This window comes from Sorex araneus, chromosome 3, assembly GCF_027595985.1.
Source record: "Sorex araneus isolate mSorAra2 chromosome 3, mSorAra2.pri, whole genome shotgun sequence".
In the NCBI taxonomy this organism is placed as follows: Eukaryota; Metazoa; Chordata; class Mammalia; order Eulipotyphla; family Soricidae; genus Sorex; species Sorex araneus.
The window spans coordinates 92,820,512-92,836,330 of record NC_073304.1 but is presented as its reverse complement, the minus strand read 5'-3'; the positions used below and the strand labels follow the sequence as shown (position 1 = coordinate 92,836,330).

Here is a 15,819-nt window from a genome sequence, read left to right as displayed (position 1 = left end):
TGACCATTTCCCACCAGGTCTCTTACCCATCAACTGATGCCTCATATTTATCAGTAACTTAACTGTACATTTATGTGTCCCTAAACATTATGTGGACCTATTTTGCTGGATGTGAAATTGGGTGTGCATGATGTCTTATTATTTATAATTGTTTGTACTGACTGATTTTGGTGAATATTGTTTTTTAATTCATTATGTTTATAGATGTTGCTCTGGTTTCTTTTGTGTGTGGGGGGTGAGCATATCCTGCAGTTCTCAGGATCAACTCTAGTTCTGTGCCCTGGAGTCACTACTCATGATGATGGGAGGTCCACACAATAGGGGGGATCAGAACCTGGGTGTCCTGTATATAACATGCTCTCAGCCCATTGAGCTCTCTAGACCTAATCCCATATTAACTCCTAATTCTGTGTTTCATTTTTTTTTTAATTAGGTTATTCTTTTTTATTTGAAGCAATTCTAAGTGGAGGGATATTCTTTTTATGTCAAAAGAATCTGTTCTGTCTGGGCTGGGAGATGACTCAGCGGGGCTGAGAAGGGAGACCCTGGGGTTTTACTCTTAATAGTAGCTCATGGCCTCTGAACACTGCCACAGTTGGTTCTAACAATATTTGCTCAAAATTTCTTGTAAAACTGTGGCCATGAGACACTGGGAAGACTACAGCTGATTGTTTAAATTTTGTACTGCTTCTTGAGTAAATTTTGGTAACTCCTATTTAAGAATTTTACTTTTTTTTTTCATTTTCAGGTTTATGGGCATAGATATTGGCATAGAAATTAAGTCTGCCTCAGTGGTAGTTGTCTTTTAAGTTATTGAGAAGTTAAAGGCAGTTTCTCTTTTTGCTTGGTTAATTTTATTTAGAGATGTATTTTACAATTCCTTTAGAAAATGAGACAAATTTCATTTTCTCTATCATGATTTCTGCTCTCTATTTTTGAGTTTAGTTTCATTTTTGTTCTGACTTCTTGAGTTGAATACTTCACTGATTTTTTTCAGCTTTTTAAAATAGATAATCTGACTATAAATTGGATTGCTGTGAGCAAGTTTTGCCATGGATATTTTTGTTCTGATTTGATTTTTAACATATTACTAAATAGCTATTATATCTTTATAAGCCATGCATTTTTGAATTTTCAAACATTTGATGGTTTTGTCGTTTAGTTTCTAACATATAAATGCACTCAGGATTCTTTGGAATTGATTTGGATATAATATTATGGCCAAAAATATGATACATTTTTATAGATATTCTAGTATTATGAATATTCATTCGATTACTAATTATTTTAATTGTCATCCCTACTAATATTTTACCTCCTTTTACTATTATTGAGGTTTATATGGTAATATCTCACTAAAATAGTGATTTTACCTATCCTATTTATTTCTTTTTACTTTTTAAGTATTTTTGAGTTACTTAGGTACATTGAAGTTGAGAACTAGTATATTTTTCTAGGAAATCAAATTTGATTATTAAGGTGACTTTATCTCCAGTGGTTGGAAAGAACCACAATTGGTTATTTTGGGGGCAGAGGGCAGTTAGTTAAGATAAGGAGGGTTCAATATAATAGCTGGAAATGATCACTCTGGACAGTAACGGAGCGGTGGAGAGAGAGCAAGCAAGAGGGAGCAGGAGAGGGAGAGGGAGCTGTGCCTGCCATAGAGGCAACCTGGGAGGTGCTGAGGGGGAGGAAATTGGGTACACTGGTACTGGGAAATTACACTGGTGAAGGGATGGATGAGTGTTGGAACATTGTATGACTGAAACTCAATCATGAACAGCTTTGTAATATTCTATCTCATGGTGATTCCGTTAAAAATAAATGAATAAATAATTCTGCCCCAGAGTTTAGTCTAACCTATAGGCTATTAAAAAAAAAATGGTGACTTTAGTAACTAGTTCTGAAGTTTTTTTGCTAGTTTTATGTAAATTAAAAAAACAACCTTGTTTATTCATGTCTATTGATTTGTTCAGATTCCCATTATATTTTTGGTATGTTTTTTATTATTTTTAAATACTTATTTTTTTATTACATATTGCTTTGTCTTTTAGTGACTATCCTGGATATTTTATTAATGTCTGTGTAGAGTCTTAAAATTAATATAATTCCTTTACTCTCCTTGAAGTGCTTTACTTCTAATCACATTCTTAGTGAATTTACGCTTTTAATGTTTAAAGCTTTAGTTCTGTATTTTTTAATCCTATAAATGAGACACTTATTTGCAATTTTATATTTTTATGTCTTTTATTTTCACAGATATTGGAACTAGTATTTCCTCCTGAAAAAATATATGTACATTTTATAACTATTCTTTTGAGATTTATATTTATTTATTTTCTTCTCAGGATAGAACTAGACTTAACAGAATCAGGTAATTTTTGTTAAGTTGATCATACCAAACTTTCCCATTTTTTTTCCTTCCTGTATTTCAAATTATAATTCTGCAAATTTGAGTCTCATACTCATATCCCTAATATTCTAATTGCTTCATAAAATTAGGATTTCCAAGATTCTGTAAAAAAACATTTTTAAATGATTGGGTTTCAGTCATACCACTGTCAGCTTCCCTCTACCAATGCCCCCCTCAGTGCCCCCACTTTCCTCCCACCCACCAGTCTTTCTTCTACAAGAGGCACTGTGTGTGTGTGTTTTGTATTGTGGTTTATAGTACTCCTGGGGATAGGGTTTGACACCTTTTGGCACCACCTCTCCTCAAGGTTGAATGCTACCCTCTGCCATTGACATTGCCTATCCCTGTCTGTCTCCTACTCCTCTCAAGTGGAGTTCTTCCTCCTGAATGCCAGTTCTCATGCTCTTTGTTTCCATTTCCTTTGGGTATCAGATATTTCCCTATCATGTTTCTTTATGTCCTGCATATGTGACAGATCACCTTGTGTTGACCTCTCTTCCTCTGACAAACTTTACTAGCATTCATACTCTCCAGGTTCCTCTGTGTCGCAGCGATCTTCATGACTTTATCTTTTCTTATATCTGATCTAGGAATTAATATTCTACCAGAATATCGTTCTTATTTCAAGACATGGGATTGCTTTACTTTCAAGGATTCCTGGTTCTATTTTGTGAAGATTAATATTCAAGATGAAAATATGAGTTCTAGGGGCTGGAGCAATAGTACAGCGGGTAGGGCGTTTGCCTTGCACACGGCCGACCTGAGTTCGATTCCCAGCATCCCATATGGTCCCTCTAGGACAGCCAAAAGTAATTCCTGAATGCAAAGCCAGGAGTAAACCCTATGCATCGCTGGGTGTGACCAAGAGAAAAAAAAAAAAAAAATATATATATATATATGAGTTCTAGGAGTAGACTTGAACTTTGTATTTCATCAAATGTGCTCTTGCTTTTAATTCAGCCACTTTAGAGACTGAATTTTAAAAAGGCATTTCCTTCCCCGAATAATGTTGGTTTTTCCAATTTCACACAGCATTTTGCTGTACTCGTCTGTACTCCAGTGTTCTCCACTATTATATGCTCCATTGACCAGCAAAACTTGAAAAGTATGCTCAAATTTGGTAGAGTAAAACAGTTCCCATTCAAATGTTAATTTAGTTATGTTATCTTTAAAGTATATCAGATTATGTTCTATAGGGTATATTTTTTTACAATTTAAGAGCGGTCGTAATTAGTACTGCATTTAGAAAAAGAAAACGTAATTCAAATCTTAGCTTAATCACATAGCTGAGTAGCTTTGTGCAAGTAACTTAAGATGTCAAAACTTTGCTCATCTATTAATGAAAACACTCAAGGTATCATATAAAATATAAATCAGTGATAAAACTAGGATACATGTAGATTAACATTTGCGTTTCTCAATATTATGTACTTAGGCAGTGGGTGTGGGGTGCCTCCTAAGCCCTAAATGATACTCAGAAGACTGATTGCTCCTGGCAGTTCTCTGGCAGCCAACTAGCAATTCAATGCAAGGATCTGATGATGCAGTGTTTTGAGGGTCCTGTAGTGCTGGAGATTGTCAGGTCATTCTGGTGGGCTCTCCAGGGCCACAAATGGTGATCCCCTTGGTGATGCTTGGGATTCCATATGTGCCAGGGATAAAACCGGGGTCAGCTCCATGGGAGGATTGTGCCTTAATCCTGTACTGTTGTAATTATTTAGTGTTTAGTATGACTTGAACTATGTAAAAACAGTTGTTCAGGCTGGAGAAGATAGTTCCATGGGTATGGTGATTCTCTTTCATGCTTTGATTTGGGTTCAATCCTTGGCACCTTATGGTCCCAGAGTACCACCAGGAGTGATTCCAGAGCCAGGAACGAGGCCCAGGCACCCTATCTTCCATCCCCTCCACAGTAATTTTCAGATTAAGTGGCTCTACAAATTCCAGCATGTTTCTTTTTCAGGTATGTTATTAAGTGATACAATGTTAAAAACCCTTTTGGCATTTTCACTAAGCCCTCTTTGGGGGAGCTGAGAGCGGGGCATGCCTGCTGGTGTTCAGAGGATTGTGTAGTCTGAGTCATGCTAGCTCCGGCACTTTGGACCAGCTCCCTTGCTCCTTCCTAATTTTTTCTAATACACTTTTAAGTGACATATGACCTTCATAAAACAATTTTCATTGATAAAAGTATTAAATAGTGAGGCTTTGCTATGTTATGTTCACAGTAAAACACAAGCCAGTTCTCTTATTTTATAAGTTAATAAAAATTTGAATTACCACCATAGGCAGATAGTCTGACATTTAGTGCTGGTTAATCATACATATTGGTAATATTGTTTGGTATTACTGTTGGTAATTGTAATTGGTAATACTTTCCTGTTGGTGTTTTAGGTGGCCTTGGAGGCATTGGAATGGGACTTGGTCCTGGTGGACAGCCAATTAGTGCCAGCCAGTTGAACATAGGTGGTGTAATGGGAAATTTAGGTCCAAGTGGTGAGTTTCTAACTTTTTAAAAAGTTTCATTTGTTACATTATAAAGTTTATATCTACTTGCTTGTAACTTAAAGGACTTTTTATAGTTGATTATGTCAGTATGAAAAGAGAAATGAAACCCCGAAAGCAGAGGATGGGTGAAAGGCAGGCAGGTTCCTCTAAGGCCAGCTCTGTGGTAGTGTGAGCCCTTGGGCACTGGGGCTTTGTCGAGTCTTTAAAGCGAAAGGAGAATGGTTGTAATACTTTGTAGATCGTGAATATAGAATATTTTGAGACAGTTTAAATGCTTATATCTGATTGAGAAGGTAGCTTCATAGGTACCTATTGTGTCTCTTTATCTGGACTAATCTAGTGTTTATTTTTGAAAAAGATCTCTTAGCTTTTTGGTTTCATAGCTCCTTTCTATCCTTAAAATTTGTTGAGGGCCTCAACTGCTTTTCAGTGATTATATTTATCAATATTGTATTAAAATATTAAACATTCTATTTTTTAAGAGATAGAACCATATGCATTGATGTGAATAGAATTTTTAAGAAAATTGTGTTTTCCACAAAAAAGAAATTAATGAGGAAGAGTAGCATTGTTTTTCCTTTTGGAATATCTTTTTAATGTTTGGCTAAATGTAAGATAACTATGTTATTATATCTGCTTTTCTATTTCATTTGTTAAAGATCATGTAGTCTCTAGAAAATTATGCTTATGAAAGAATGAGTATGAAATAGTTATCATAATAAAATTTAATGAGTGAAATAGTTTGATATATTGAACTCTCCAGGGTACCCAACACCATTCTTTGATAAGTACTAATTTAATTGAAGAACTAATACATGCTATAATATTCTTTGTGTTGTTGTGATGCTAGACTAGTACTCTAAAGAGAAGTTAAAATAATCATTCTTACTCAAATAGCTAGAGATTTTCCCCTTCCTCTTATCTAGGTTCTTATCCTAAACACATACAGCATTTTTATTCAATTGCACTGCATCCTTAGCTTTCATGTTTTTTAGAGGAGTCCTTTCTCTCTGTCTTGATCTGATATGTTGTTATCTATGTGGTATGCTGCAGAAAAATCAGTAGTAGTGATTTTTTTCTGATTCTTACTAGTTATTGTTTCCTGGAAAAAAAACAATAATCTAGTCCTAGATGTTTTCTAACTAACTTTGAGTATCACCAATGCATTTTGTTTCCTATTTAATGATTATTTAAGGAGATCTTTCTGAAGACTCATGATTGATTAACTACCTGCTGTGATAGCATCTTAAACCATCCCACTTGAGCCCTGCTGCTTCTCTAGTGTTGTGACCAGTGGTGGCTTTTTTTTTTTTGTATTGTGTTGTCATTCTTCAGTCACACCGACACAATTTAATGAAAGTACATGCTCTGTATTTTATTTGAGGTATGGGAATGGATGGTCCAGGTTTTGGAGGCATGAATAGAATTGGAGGAGGTACGTATAGTGTTTATTATATGTGCCCATCACATATTTTTGTAAATTGGAAACTGTTGGAAATTTTCAGGACAATGTCCTAAAGAAATTGCTGGCAGAAAGTGAACTTGTTATATACGTATGGGATATGAAGGTGATGAGTTAAGCAGCTGCGCAAGGTAGGGTGGGTGAAGGGCTTGCTGCTAAGATCTAACATTTATAAATGTACCTTTCAACTGTAAACCTAACAGTCAAATCTCAAAATTAATCTTTATTTCGTAGGAATTGGGTTTGGTGGTCTGGAAGCAATGAATAGCATGGGAGGATTTGGAGGAGTTGGCCGAATGGGAGGTAGGCAAATGTATGAGTGGGAAGTATATATTTCATCTAGTTTCCCTGTTACTAAAAATTCCCTTTTTCACTTAGGAATGGGTAGATGTCTTCAGAGGGCATAAGGGAACTAGGGGATAGGCAAGGTTATGATGGGAATGGGAATATGTATGGAAAATGAGGTAAATTGGATAAATCACAGACTCTCCTGTATTTTGACTTTGCTTTATTGTCAGTTTAATATTGTGCGTTCACAAATGAATCACTGTGTATCTTTGTACTTGGAAAATGGGTTAATTTGTTACATAATTTTTTCAGAGCTATACCGTGGTGCAATGACTAGTAGCATGGAGAGAGATTTTGGACGTGGTGATCTTGGAATAAATCGAGGCTTTGGAGATTCCTTTGGTAGACTTGGTAGGGCTGGATGCATATTTCTTTCCTTTTTGCAGGTTATATGTATTTTAAAATTTTCTCTATTTTTGTAAAAACTTGGAAGATGTTAATTTTTCATATAAGTTAATACTTAATAAAATACTTTAGGAATTTGCATGTATACATTTTTTAAGAATCTTATATATTTGAATACTTTCTAAAAAATTATGTTTTCAGTAATTATATCTTATGAGGGGGTTTATTAACTTGGGAATTTTAAAGTATGATTGTTTAATTAGTACATTTATCTTTCCATCCTTGTTTAGGCAGTGCAATGATTGGAGGGTTTGCAGGAAGAATAGGAGCTTCTAACATGGGTCCAGTAGGATCTGGAATAAGTAGGTTTAAATTTTTCTAGAATTTATTCAGTAATACTTGAGTGTCCGCAAAAGATTCTGCCAGAGTAGCACTTGTAATGTAGTATTAATTTCTTGTTAAATGTTAGTATGTCTTGTCATTATTAAAAAAAATAACTCTGGGCCCAGAGCAATAGTACATCACATAAGTTGCTTGCCTCGCACACGCCCAACCTGGGTTCGATTCCCTGTATCCCATATGGTTTCTCAAGCATTGCCAGTAGTGATTGCAGAGTGCAGAAGGGACCCCTGAGCATCGCCAGGTATGATCTGAAAACTTAAAGAGAAAAAAAGAAAAACCTTGAACTGTTTGAAAATCTTAAACTAGTTTTGAATCTTCTTTGACTTTTCAAAATTGATTTCCCCAAAGTGTATATGTCTATTATAAATAATCCAAGAATTTCCTTTTAAGCTAAGGAATCTGGGATCATTTTATGTATCAGGAACAACTTCTGCTTTTGCACAAACTTTTTTCCCTTGTTTACTCCAACTACTGTTTATAAGTGACATTTTATCTGTGAACATCTTGGTGTCCTTTGTTAGGTAAATTGCCCCAGATTCAGTATTTAAAAATAAAATGAAACAAAACCGCTGAGATACACAGTGGATTGTGCGTTTGCCTTGTATAAGGCAGAACCTGTTTAATCCCTGACACCCGAGTGGTCCTTTGAGCCTTCACAGAAGTGATCCCTTAATGCAGAGCCGGGAGTAAGCCCTGAGCACTGCAGGGTGTGGCCCCAAACCAAAAATAAATTAATAACAAAAAAGAACAAAAAAATACCTGCTTAGGTTGAGGGTTAAAGTTGAAAGAAAATGTTCTTTCTTTTCCTTCTAAAATTTACCTGAGATAGAATTGAATTATTGTAACACTTTGGAATGTTAACATATCTTTCACCTGTTTCCACTATCAGTCATATTAACGCTTAGTACATTGCTTGATTTTGACCTTTGTTGCTTACTAAACTGTCTCTGAGATCTCCATACTTTACTGATTTCCTTTAATTAATTGAAATCTCTTGAATAGGGAAAACAGCCTATTTGAGTTTTTCTAAATTCTGTTGACTAAAGTTAACTACTTCTATTGTGCCCTTTCTTTTTCATTCCTTCTTTCGTCATCATCTTTTTTAGCCTTGACTCATTTCTCTATTCATTTTAACTTCCCTACTTTCCCATTACACCTCAGTATTTGTGGTTTGTTTCCTAAATTTTATATTATTCCCAGAAAATCAGTTAGGGGTGATACTAATTTTTTGAGTTTCTGTGTTATGGGGACATTAAGAATAGGAACAAGGATAGGTTTGAAATTGAGTAGGATTATAATTGTTCATGGAAGAGCATAGTAGTGAGGGGGGCCCTGATCTGGAGCTAACATTTTAAGCTAATGGAGTGTGATTGATTCCGTTGCTGTTTTCCTAAGTTTTGCATGATAATGAGAGTAAAAGTTATGTGTTCTATGGTTGTTGAAATTTTAATTGTTTTAAAGAGAGAAATTTTTCTGTGAAACAGAAGATACTGAGGTGAAAGGCAAGATAGGAAATATATAGGAAGGTATGAAAGCAATAATTGATCTATTGGAGTTGTAATAATTTTTCTCATATCTTTGTTCTGATAATCTTGTTATAAATAAAGAAAAGAGATGAAAACTTAACAATTATGAATAAAGTAGTTAGTAACAAGTTTTAATCATTTATATGATGTGTGTCATGATCAGAATTAATATACAGATGCTTATAAAGTATTTATGACGTATTTACATTGTGGCTAGAATTAGAATTTTGCTGGTCATTAATTTCAACAATAATGCATGTCAAAGTTATATTCTTAGAAGATTCATGTTTATAAAATTATTTTATATGCATATGTTATCTAAATACAGAAGTGAATTCTTTTTTTCTCAAAAATTATTTTCTCTCTCCTCCTTTTCTCTTCACCTGCCTTCTCATTTCTGTTTTTGAAACAAAAATACCGAACTCCCGAATCCTTCCTTCCTTTCCTGAAAATCCAGGTGGTGGAATGGGTGGTATGAACAGTGTGACTGGAGGAATGGGGATGGGACTGGATCGGATGAGTTCCGGCTTCGATAGAATGGGACCTGGTATAGGAGCTATACTGGAAAGGAGCATCGATATGGATCGAGGATTTTTATCAGGTCCAATGGGAGGCGGAATGAGAGACAGAATAGGCTCCAAAGGCAACCAGATATTTGTCAGAAATGTAAGCAACTAAATGTTACGGATACTTAATTTTTTTTCCCTCTGAGTATATTTTACTAATACCTTTTCTCATTCTAGTTGCCTTTTGACCTGACTTGGCAGAAACTAAAAGAGAAATTCAGTCAATGTGGTAAGTATATAAATAACTGATGATGTGTGGGTTTCAGAGGAAATTTTTATTTTTAACTTTTAAAGATTGCTTTGCCTGCCCAGATCTTTTTCCTGAGTTGTTTGCCAGGTCAAATTTTACTTCAGATAAGTAAGTTCTTTGCTGTTCTGACCCAGAGCCGCTCAGGTAACTGCTAGATAATGAAATTTAGAGTAGAATCCGTCATGGTCTCCTGTGAATTGGAAACTGCTTGTTTTACCTGACTTTTAAAATATCATGTGTCATTTATTGTTAAAAACAGGTTTTTCCTATGGGAAATATTAATAATATATCTACTTCCTATTTTTAGTATAGTGCCGTGCTTGTCAGCATGACCCAGTGAAAGGCTAATGTTCAGATGATCAGTTACTAGGTGAGACCCTTTCTGCAACACTCTCTTATCTATACAACACAGAAAACTTCCATGATAGCATAATCAGTTGCCCAGGATAGTTTTATACATCAACACATTCTGCTGGCCCTACTAATTCTTAATTAGAAAAAGTAGTGATAAAGGTTAAAAATAGCTTTGAGAACTAATGGCATGCTAAAAGTAAAAATAAATCTTAATATTTTGAAATCTTGAGGGGCATAAGTTTAGTGCTCATGACAAAATTGCCTATGTGTGATGTTATTACAGATATTTATCATCTTCTGTGTTCTCAGAGTACTTTTTACTTAGCTCTCTTGTAATAATGTGTTTACATTGTGTTCTCAGAATACTTTGCACCTAATTCTGCTGTAATTATCTGTAATAATCTGTTCACATGTTTTCTTCCTCTGGAGGGCAAGAACTATTATTCCAAGAACCTTTCATTCTCTCTGTTCAAATAGTTTATAAAGTGTGTACAAATGAGTTAAGCATTCTGGTCTTTGTTTATCTTTATTTATAATTTTCCCAGTCTGGAGCGATTGCACAGCGGGTAGGGCATTTGCCTTGCATGCGGCTGACCCGAATTCGATTCCTCCACCCCTCTCGGAGAGCCTGGCAAGCTACCAAGCGTATCCCGCCCGCATGGCAAAGCCTGGCAAGCTACCCGTGACGTATTTGATATGCCAAAAACAGTAACAACAAGTCTCACAATGGAGACGTTATTGGTGCTCGCTTAGCAAGTCGATGAACAATGGGAGGACAGTGCTACAGTGCAGTGCTACAAATAATAGATTTTTGGTACTCATCATGACATTACATTTACAAAGGGGAACAACAAAGTAAGAGACTATCCCTGTCCTTAAAAAACATAGTGTGAGGGCATGGAGATTCCTCAGTGGGCTGGAGCCATGTTTTTCATGCAGGAGGCCTGGGTTTTAATCTCCAGCATGTTACGGTCCTCCAAGCACTGCCAGGTGTGGCCCAAACATCAAAAACATCAACAAAAAAAAAAAAGAAGAAGAAAAGATGCAATGTGAATCTGTTCAGGATGTATCTAATCCTTTTTGTTGATTTTGTTTTTCTAGAATATTTTCTCTGGAATATTTTATCTAAAATTAAAGACAAGAAATTTTTGTTTTGTATTGTTTTGGGAGCACACTTGGAAATGCTCAGGGCTTACTCCTGACTCTGTGCTCAGGAATCACTCCTGGTGTTCTCAGGGGGACCACATTGGATGCTGGGGATCCAACCCAGGTTAGCCACGTATAAGACTAATTAATGCCCTACCAGCTGTACTATCTCTCCGGCCCCAGAAACTTTTTTAATTAATAAAAGATGATGAAAGTGAGTCAGCTTGCCACTAAAAGGGATCAGATCTGTAGAGTTGTTTAGAGGCTTTAGTTGTCATTTTAGGGATAAGATCTACCTCAGTGAGTAAGCTGCATCTGACTATGAATCTGATAGACTGCAGAGGAATGAACTTACTGATGTCTTAATAGAGCTTAATGGAATACATCAAATTGGTGCAGTGGCAGCCAGTGTCTCTAATATGTGGTAAGTTCAGTGGAAAAAATTACATATGAGGTAGAGTACATTATTATTATTTAAAAATTTTTATGTTTCGGGGGTCAGGAATTATGTCTGCCAGTGCTTGGGGTATCATATGTAGTGCAGGGGATTGAACTGGGGTGAGGCACATGCAAGGCAAGGGCCTTAACCCTTCTACTGTCTCTCTGGTTCCAAGGACATTCTTTTTAGTAATAGAAACTGGAGCTATAGCACAGCGGGTAGGACGCTTGCCTTGCACGTAACGACCCGAGTTCGATTCCTCCATCCCTCTCAGAGAGCCCAGCAAGCTACTGAGCCTGGCAAGCCACCCATGGTGTATTTGATATGCCAAAAACAGTGACAAGTCTCACAATGGAGACGTTACTGGTGCCTGCTCGAGCAAATGGATGAACAATGGGATGACAGTGCTACAGTGCTACAATAGAAACAAAACAAGATAAACAGAGAGGAGTGGGGCAAACAAGTGACATCAATGATACAGTGACTGTTGTTTATTAAAACTAAGAGCTCTGGGGCTTGGAGCAATAGTGCAGCAAGTAGCGTATTGCCTTGCATGTTTGATCCTAGGTTCAATCCCGGGCACCCCATATGTTCCCTGAGCACCATCAGGAGTGATCCCTGAGCACAGAGCCAGGAGTTAGCCCTGAGCACAGTCAGGTGTGACCCAAACACAAAAGTAAATAAGTAAAAATAAAATAAAACTATGTACTTTTCTGTCCTTTCTATCCTTTTCTTTGCTGTGACAGGTATCAATCCCCTAGGCAGGTTTTCTTTTGAGGTCAGTCGTGAACAAGGCTTGCCGCAAACTTGAGGTCTTTTAGGGCACTTCTTGTTGGAATAGAATTATTTTGACAGGACATACCAATTTATTTTATGAAAGAAAAACAATGGTCAGATCTACATTTAAGCATTTGAATAGTATTTAGGCCCTTTCAAAATTCTAAATGATTTATCATTTTACTCCTACATCATAATTTTCTTTTTGACCAGTTGTAGTGATATCTTGAAGTTAATAATGGTCTTTGTTTTTCTTCTCAATTTTATTGTAAAATCTGCTGACTTAGGTTTATACTAAGGGAATAACCAAATTAAGTAATCCTCTATCATCTTTGCATTTTTTTCACCTTGAAATGCATTGGTAGGAAGGAAAATTTATTGGTGGTAGAGAACTGTTGACAAATGTGGAAATGATCTGGCTTATAAAATTTGAACCATTCTTTTTTTGTCACATCACTTTATTTTTATTTTTATTTTTTTTACATGACTTTATTTTTAAATGATAGAATTTCCTTTTTACTTAGTGTGAGAAGTCATGGCCTTTTTGTCACACAAAAAGACAAGGTTTTGTTGCTCTCTTCAGGATGAGTAAGAATATAGTTTTTTGATTGCTGCTAAGTGAAAACCTAGTAGTACTCCATGCATTCTTCAGACAGTATCTTCAGAGAAATCATTCACCAGCAAACCTGTTTACAAAATGTGCAAACTGTCCTTTATGGGGCAGTTGCAAAGGCTGAGAAAGTGTTGTATTATGGTTTTGTTCACTCTCAGTAGAACATTTCCTTAGCCTATATAACTCAAGAAAAAAAACTAATAAGATTAGACTTACGTTTTTATAGTTAAATGGATCTCTTTCTGTCCTTATAGAGTTTTTTATTGGCATGCATTTTTAAGAATACTGATTCTAAATTAATTGACTCAGGGTTAGACCTGCATTAGTATAGGTTTTACTGATAAGGTCACTGGGCATACATAGTCTTTCAAAATTATTCCCATACTATTCAAACACTTTTCATTTTTTTTAAGCAAAATGTGTGTATGTGTGTGTGAGTTGTTTTTGTGTTTTAGATGTATATGTTTTACCAGTTGTAGACTAAATATTGTTTAGGTCAGCACTGACCATTATAACATAATTTATCTTGGGATTAGCCTATTTTGTGCTTTTAAAAGTACAATTAAAGACAGCTGACACAAGTTTCAAGATCATACTTTTGTCTCCATTTGCTAACTTGGATCATTTAATAATAAGTAGGTTAGCAAGTTGACATCAGCTGGTATGAAACAAAATGCAGTAATGGAAGGTGGTGAAAATATAGAAGGAAAAAAATAGTTCAGGGTGTCTAATAAATCATTTAGATTAAGATTTAAACAAAAGAAAAATCCTTATTAGTGAATAAAGATTAAAACCTGATCCTGTCATCTCAAAAAGACTTAATGAAACATTTTTTTAGTAAACACTTTGCGTTTACCTTTCATCTTTCTTTTCTCCTTTATACACTGAATATGCCTGGTTCTCCAATTTGGTTTCCTGCCTACAATTATCCAAAATTATCCAAAGCTATCAGACATCTGTAGTTAAGGGGAGAGATATATGGTAAATAATTACCTCACATCTAAGTCTGTGTGTTTCAAGTGATTATACATTACAGTTTGTAGTTTGCCTGGGAATAGTCTCACTTTACTTTCGTTATCATGTATAAAAATGAATAACTTTCTCTTCTGCCCTCTTTTCTGGCTTGGATGATGGATTCTTATGAGTCACTGTGAATTTTGATATTGGTACTAATGATACTGATTTCAAATGCAAGTCTGTCGTCTCAGCAGTAATATTGTGTATTGAGCATTTACATAGTATTCCTCCCCTGTGAACAGTTACATGCTATTCCTCCTCTGGAAGATTCTGTGAAGCTACCATTTTTAGATTTACATATATCTTCTGCATCTGTCCCCATAACATATTTCCTGCCTCTCTGGACTTAAAAGTTCTAATTGTAATATTGAATACATCCCTTTGGTGTTATGGTAGAATAAGAAAGGGCTTTTTATAGCTTGTTAAAAATTTTTGAATTGTTGCTATTATTTGCATGAATGTGATAGTGAGGTGAATAAAAAAGGTAAGGAAGAGAGATTAGCGAGATTGGACAGATAGCAACAGTCGTTACAGGTTTTCTTTAAATTTTGTTTACACAAATTTGTAAATTTGTTACCGGTGACTTGCCATTTTTTGTTCTCTGTTGTCTTGAATTTTTTTCCTATGAAGTTCACTTCTGAATCAGAGTTTAATGTACAAACAACTTTTAATAACATATTGAATTCCAAGAAAATTTATCTTGATTCCAATCTTGTATATTCTAATTTATATACAGTCATTACATTGCATGAATTTTGTTACACTTAGGTGAGAATTTATGTTATTTTTGAATCATTAATGTTTTAAAGGATACTACTTAACATTTCATCGACAATTTGAAGGACTTCAAACCTCTGTAGTGTGATGGAATGTATTTGATTAAGATAGTTAATTCTTTCACTTTCTCTAATGTTAATTTTTATTTTATAGGTCATGTAATGTTTGCTGAAATAAAAATGGAGAATGGGAAGTCAAAAGGCTGCGGAACGGTCAGATTTGACTCCCCAGAATCAGCTGAAAAAGCATGCAGAATAATGAATGGCATAAAAATCAGTGGCAGAGAAATTGATGTTCGCTTGGATCGTAATGCATAATTTAAACCATGGTCGGAACATTCTTACATCTGTTTTGCTGATTCTCCTAGTAAAAGTCATTTTTTTAGTGATACTATGTGCTTACAAAAGCTGTAAAAATGAACTTTTAAGACTCCCACCAGCTTTTAACAGTATAGTGTTAAATATACTGTGATTTTTGTTATCTCAAGTTTGGGTTTTTAAAGACAGCAAGTCTGGTCATTCAGTTTATATGAATGGTTATACTGTTTTTAATGAAATAAGCCATTTTCTTGTTATTTTCGACACTACATCGTGGGATTTGTTCAAGTTTCCCCAAATTTTATCAACTTATTGTAATGTGACATAGATGGTTTTTTTTTCAGAAATTCTGTTTTATATATATACATATATATATAATTGTCCTTGTAAAGAAAGGGCTCAGACAAATTAAGATGCGATTTTAGTTGGCTCTAAGTTACTTTTCTTTTGTGATAAACAATGTAAGTAAGTTTTAGATTGTATAGTTCATGACTTTTATTTTAATTAAATGAAGAAATGGATTTTTCTTTTTCTGCCCATCCCCATCATTCATATTTCCACA

General features: G+C 35.1%; 1 protein-coding gene across 2 annotated transcripts in view; it reads left to right on the top strand.

Annotated features, from left to right (window-relative positions):
* MYEF2 (myelin expression factor 2) overlaps positions 1-15,817 on the top strand; it is a 30,891-nt gene extending 15,074 nt beyond the window's left edge. Inside the window, exons 10-17 of one of the 2 annotated variants that reach the window (XM_004609647.2) lie at positions 4,805-4,906; positions 6,303-6,353; positions 6,615-6,683; positions 6,981-7,079; positions 7,364-7,435; positions 9,459-9,667; positions 9,745-9,796; positions 15,094-15,817. In XM_004609647.2, the coding sequence (XP_004609704.2) occupies positions 4,805-4,906; positions 6,303-6,353; positions 6,615-6,683; positions 6,981-7,079; positions 7,364-7,435; positions 9,459-9,667; positions 9,745-9,796; positions 15,094-15,257 (818 nt within the window). In that variant the 3' untranslated portion in view covers positions 15,258-15,817. The remainder of the gene's footprint in view (positions 1-4,804; positions 4,907-6,302; positions 6,354-6,614; positions 6,684-6,980; positions 7,080-7,363; positions 7,436-9,458; positions 9,668-9,744; positions 9,797-15,093) is intronic. The other variant, XM_004609648.2, reaches the window with a different exon arrangement.
* The last annotated feature ends 2 nt before the right edge of the window (positions 15,818-15,819 follow it).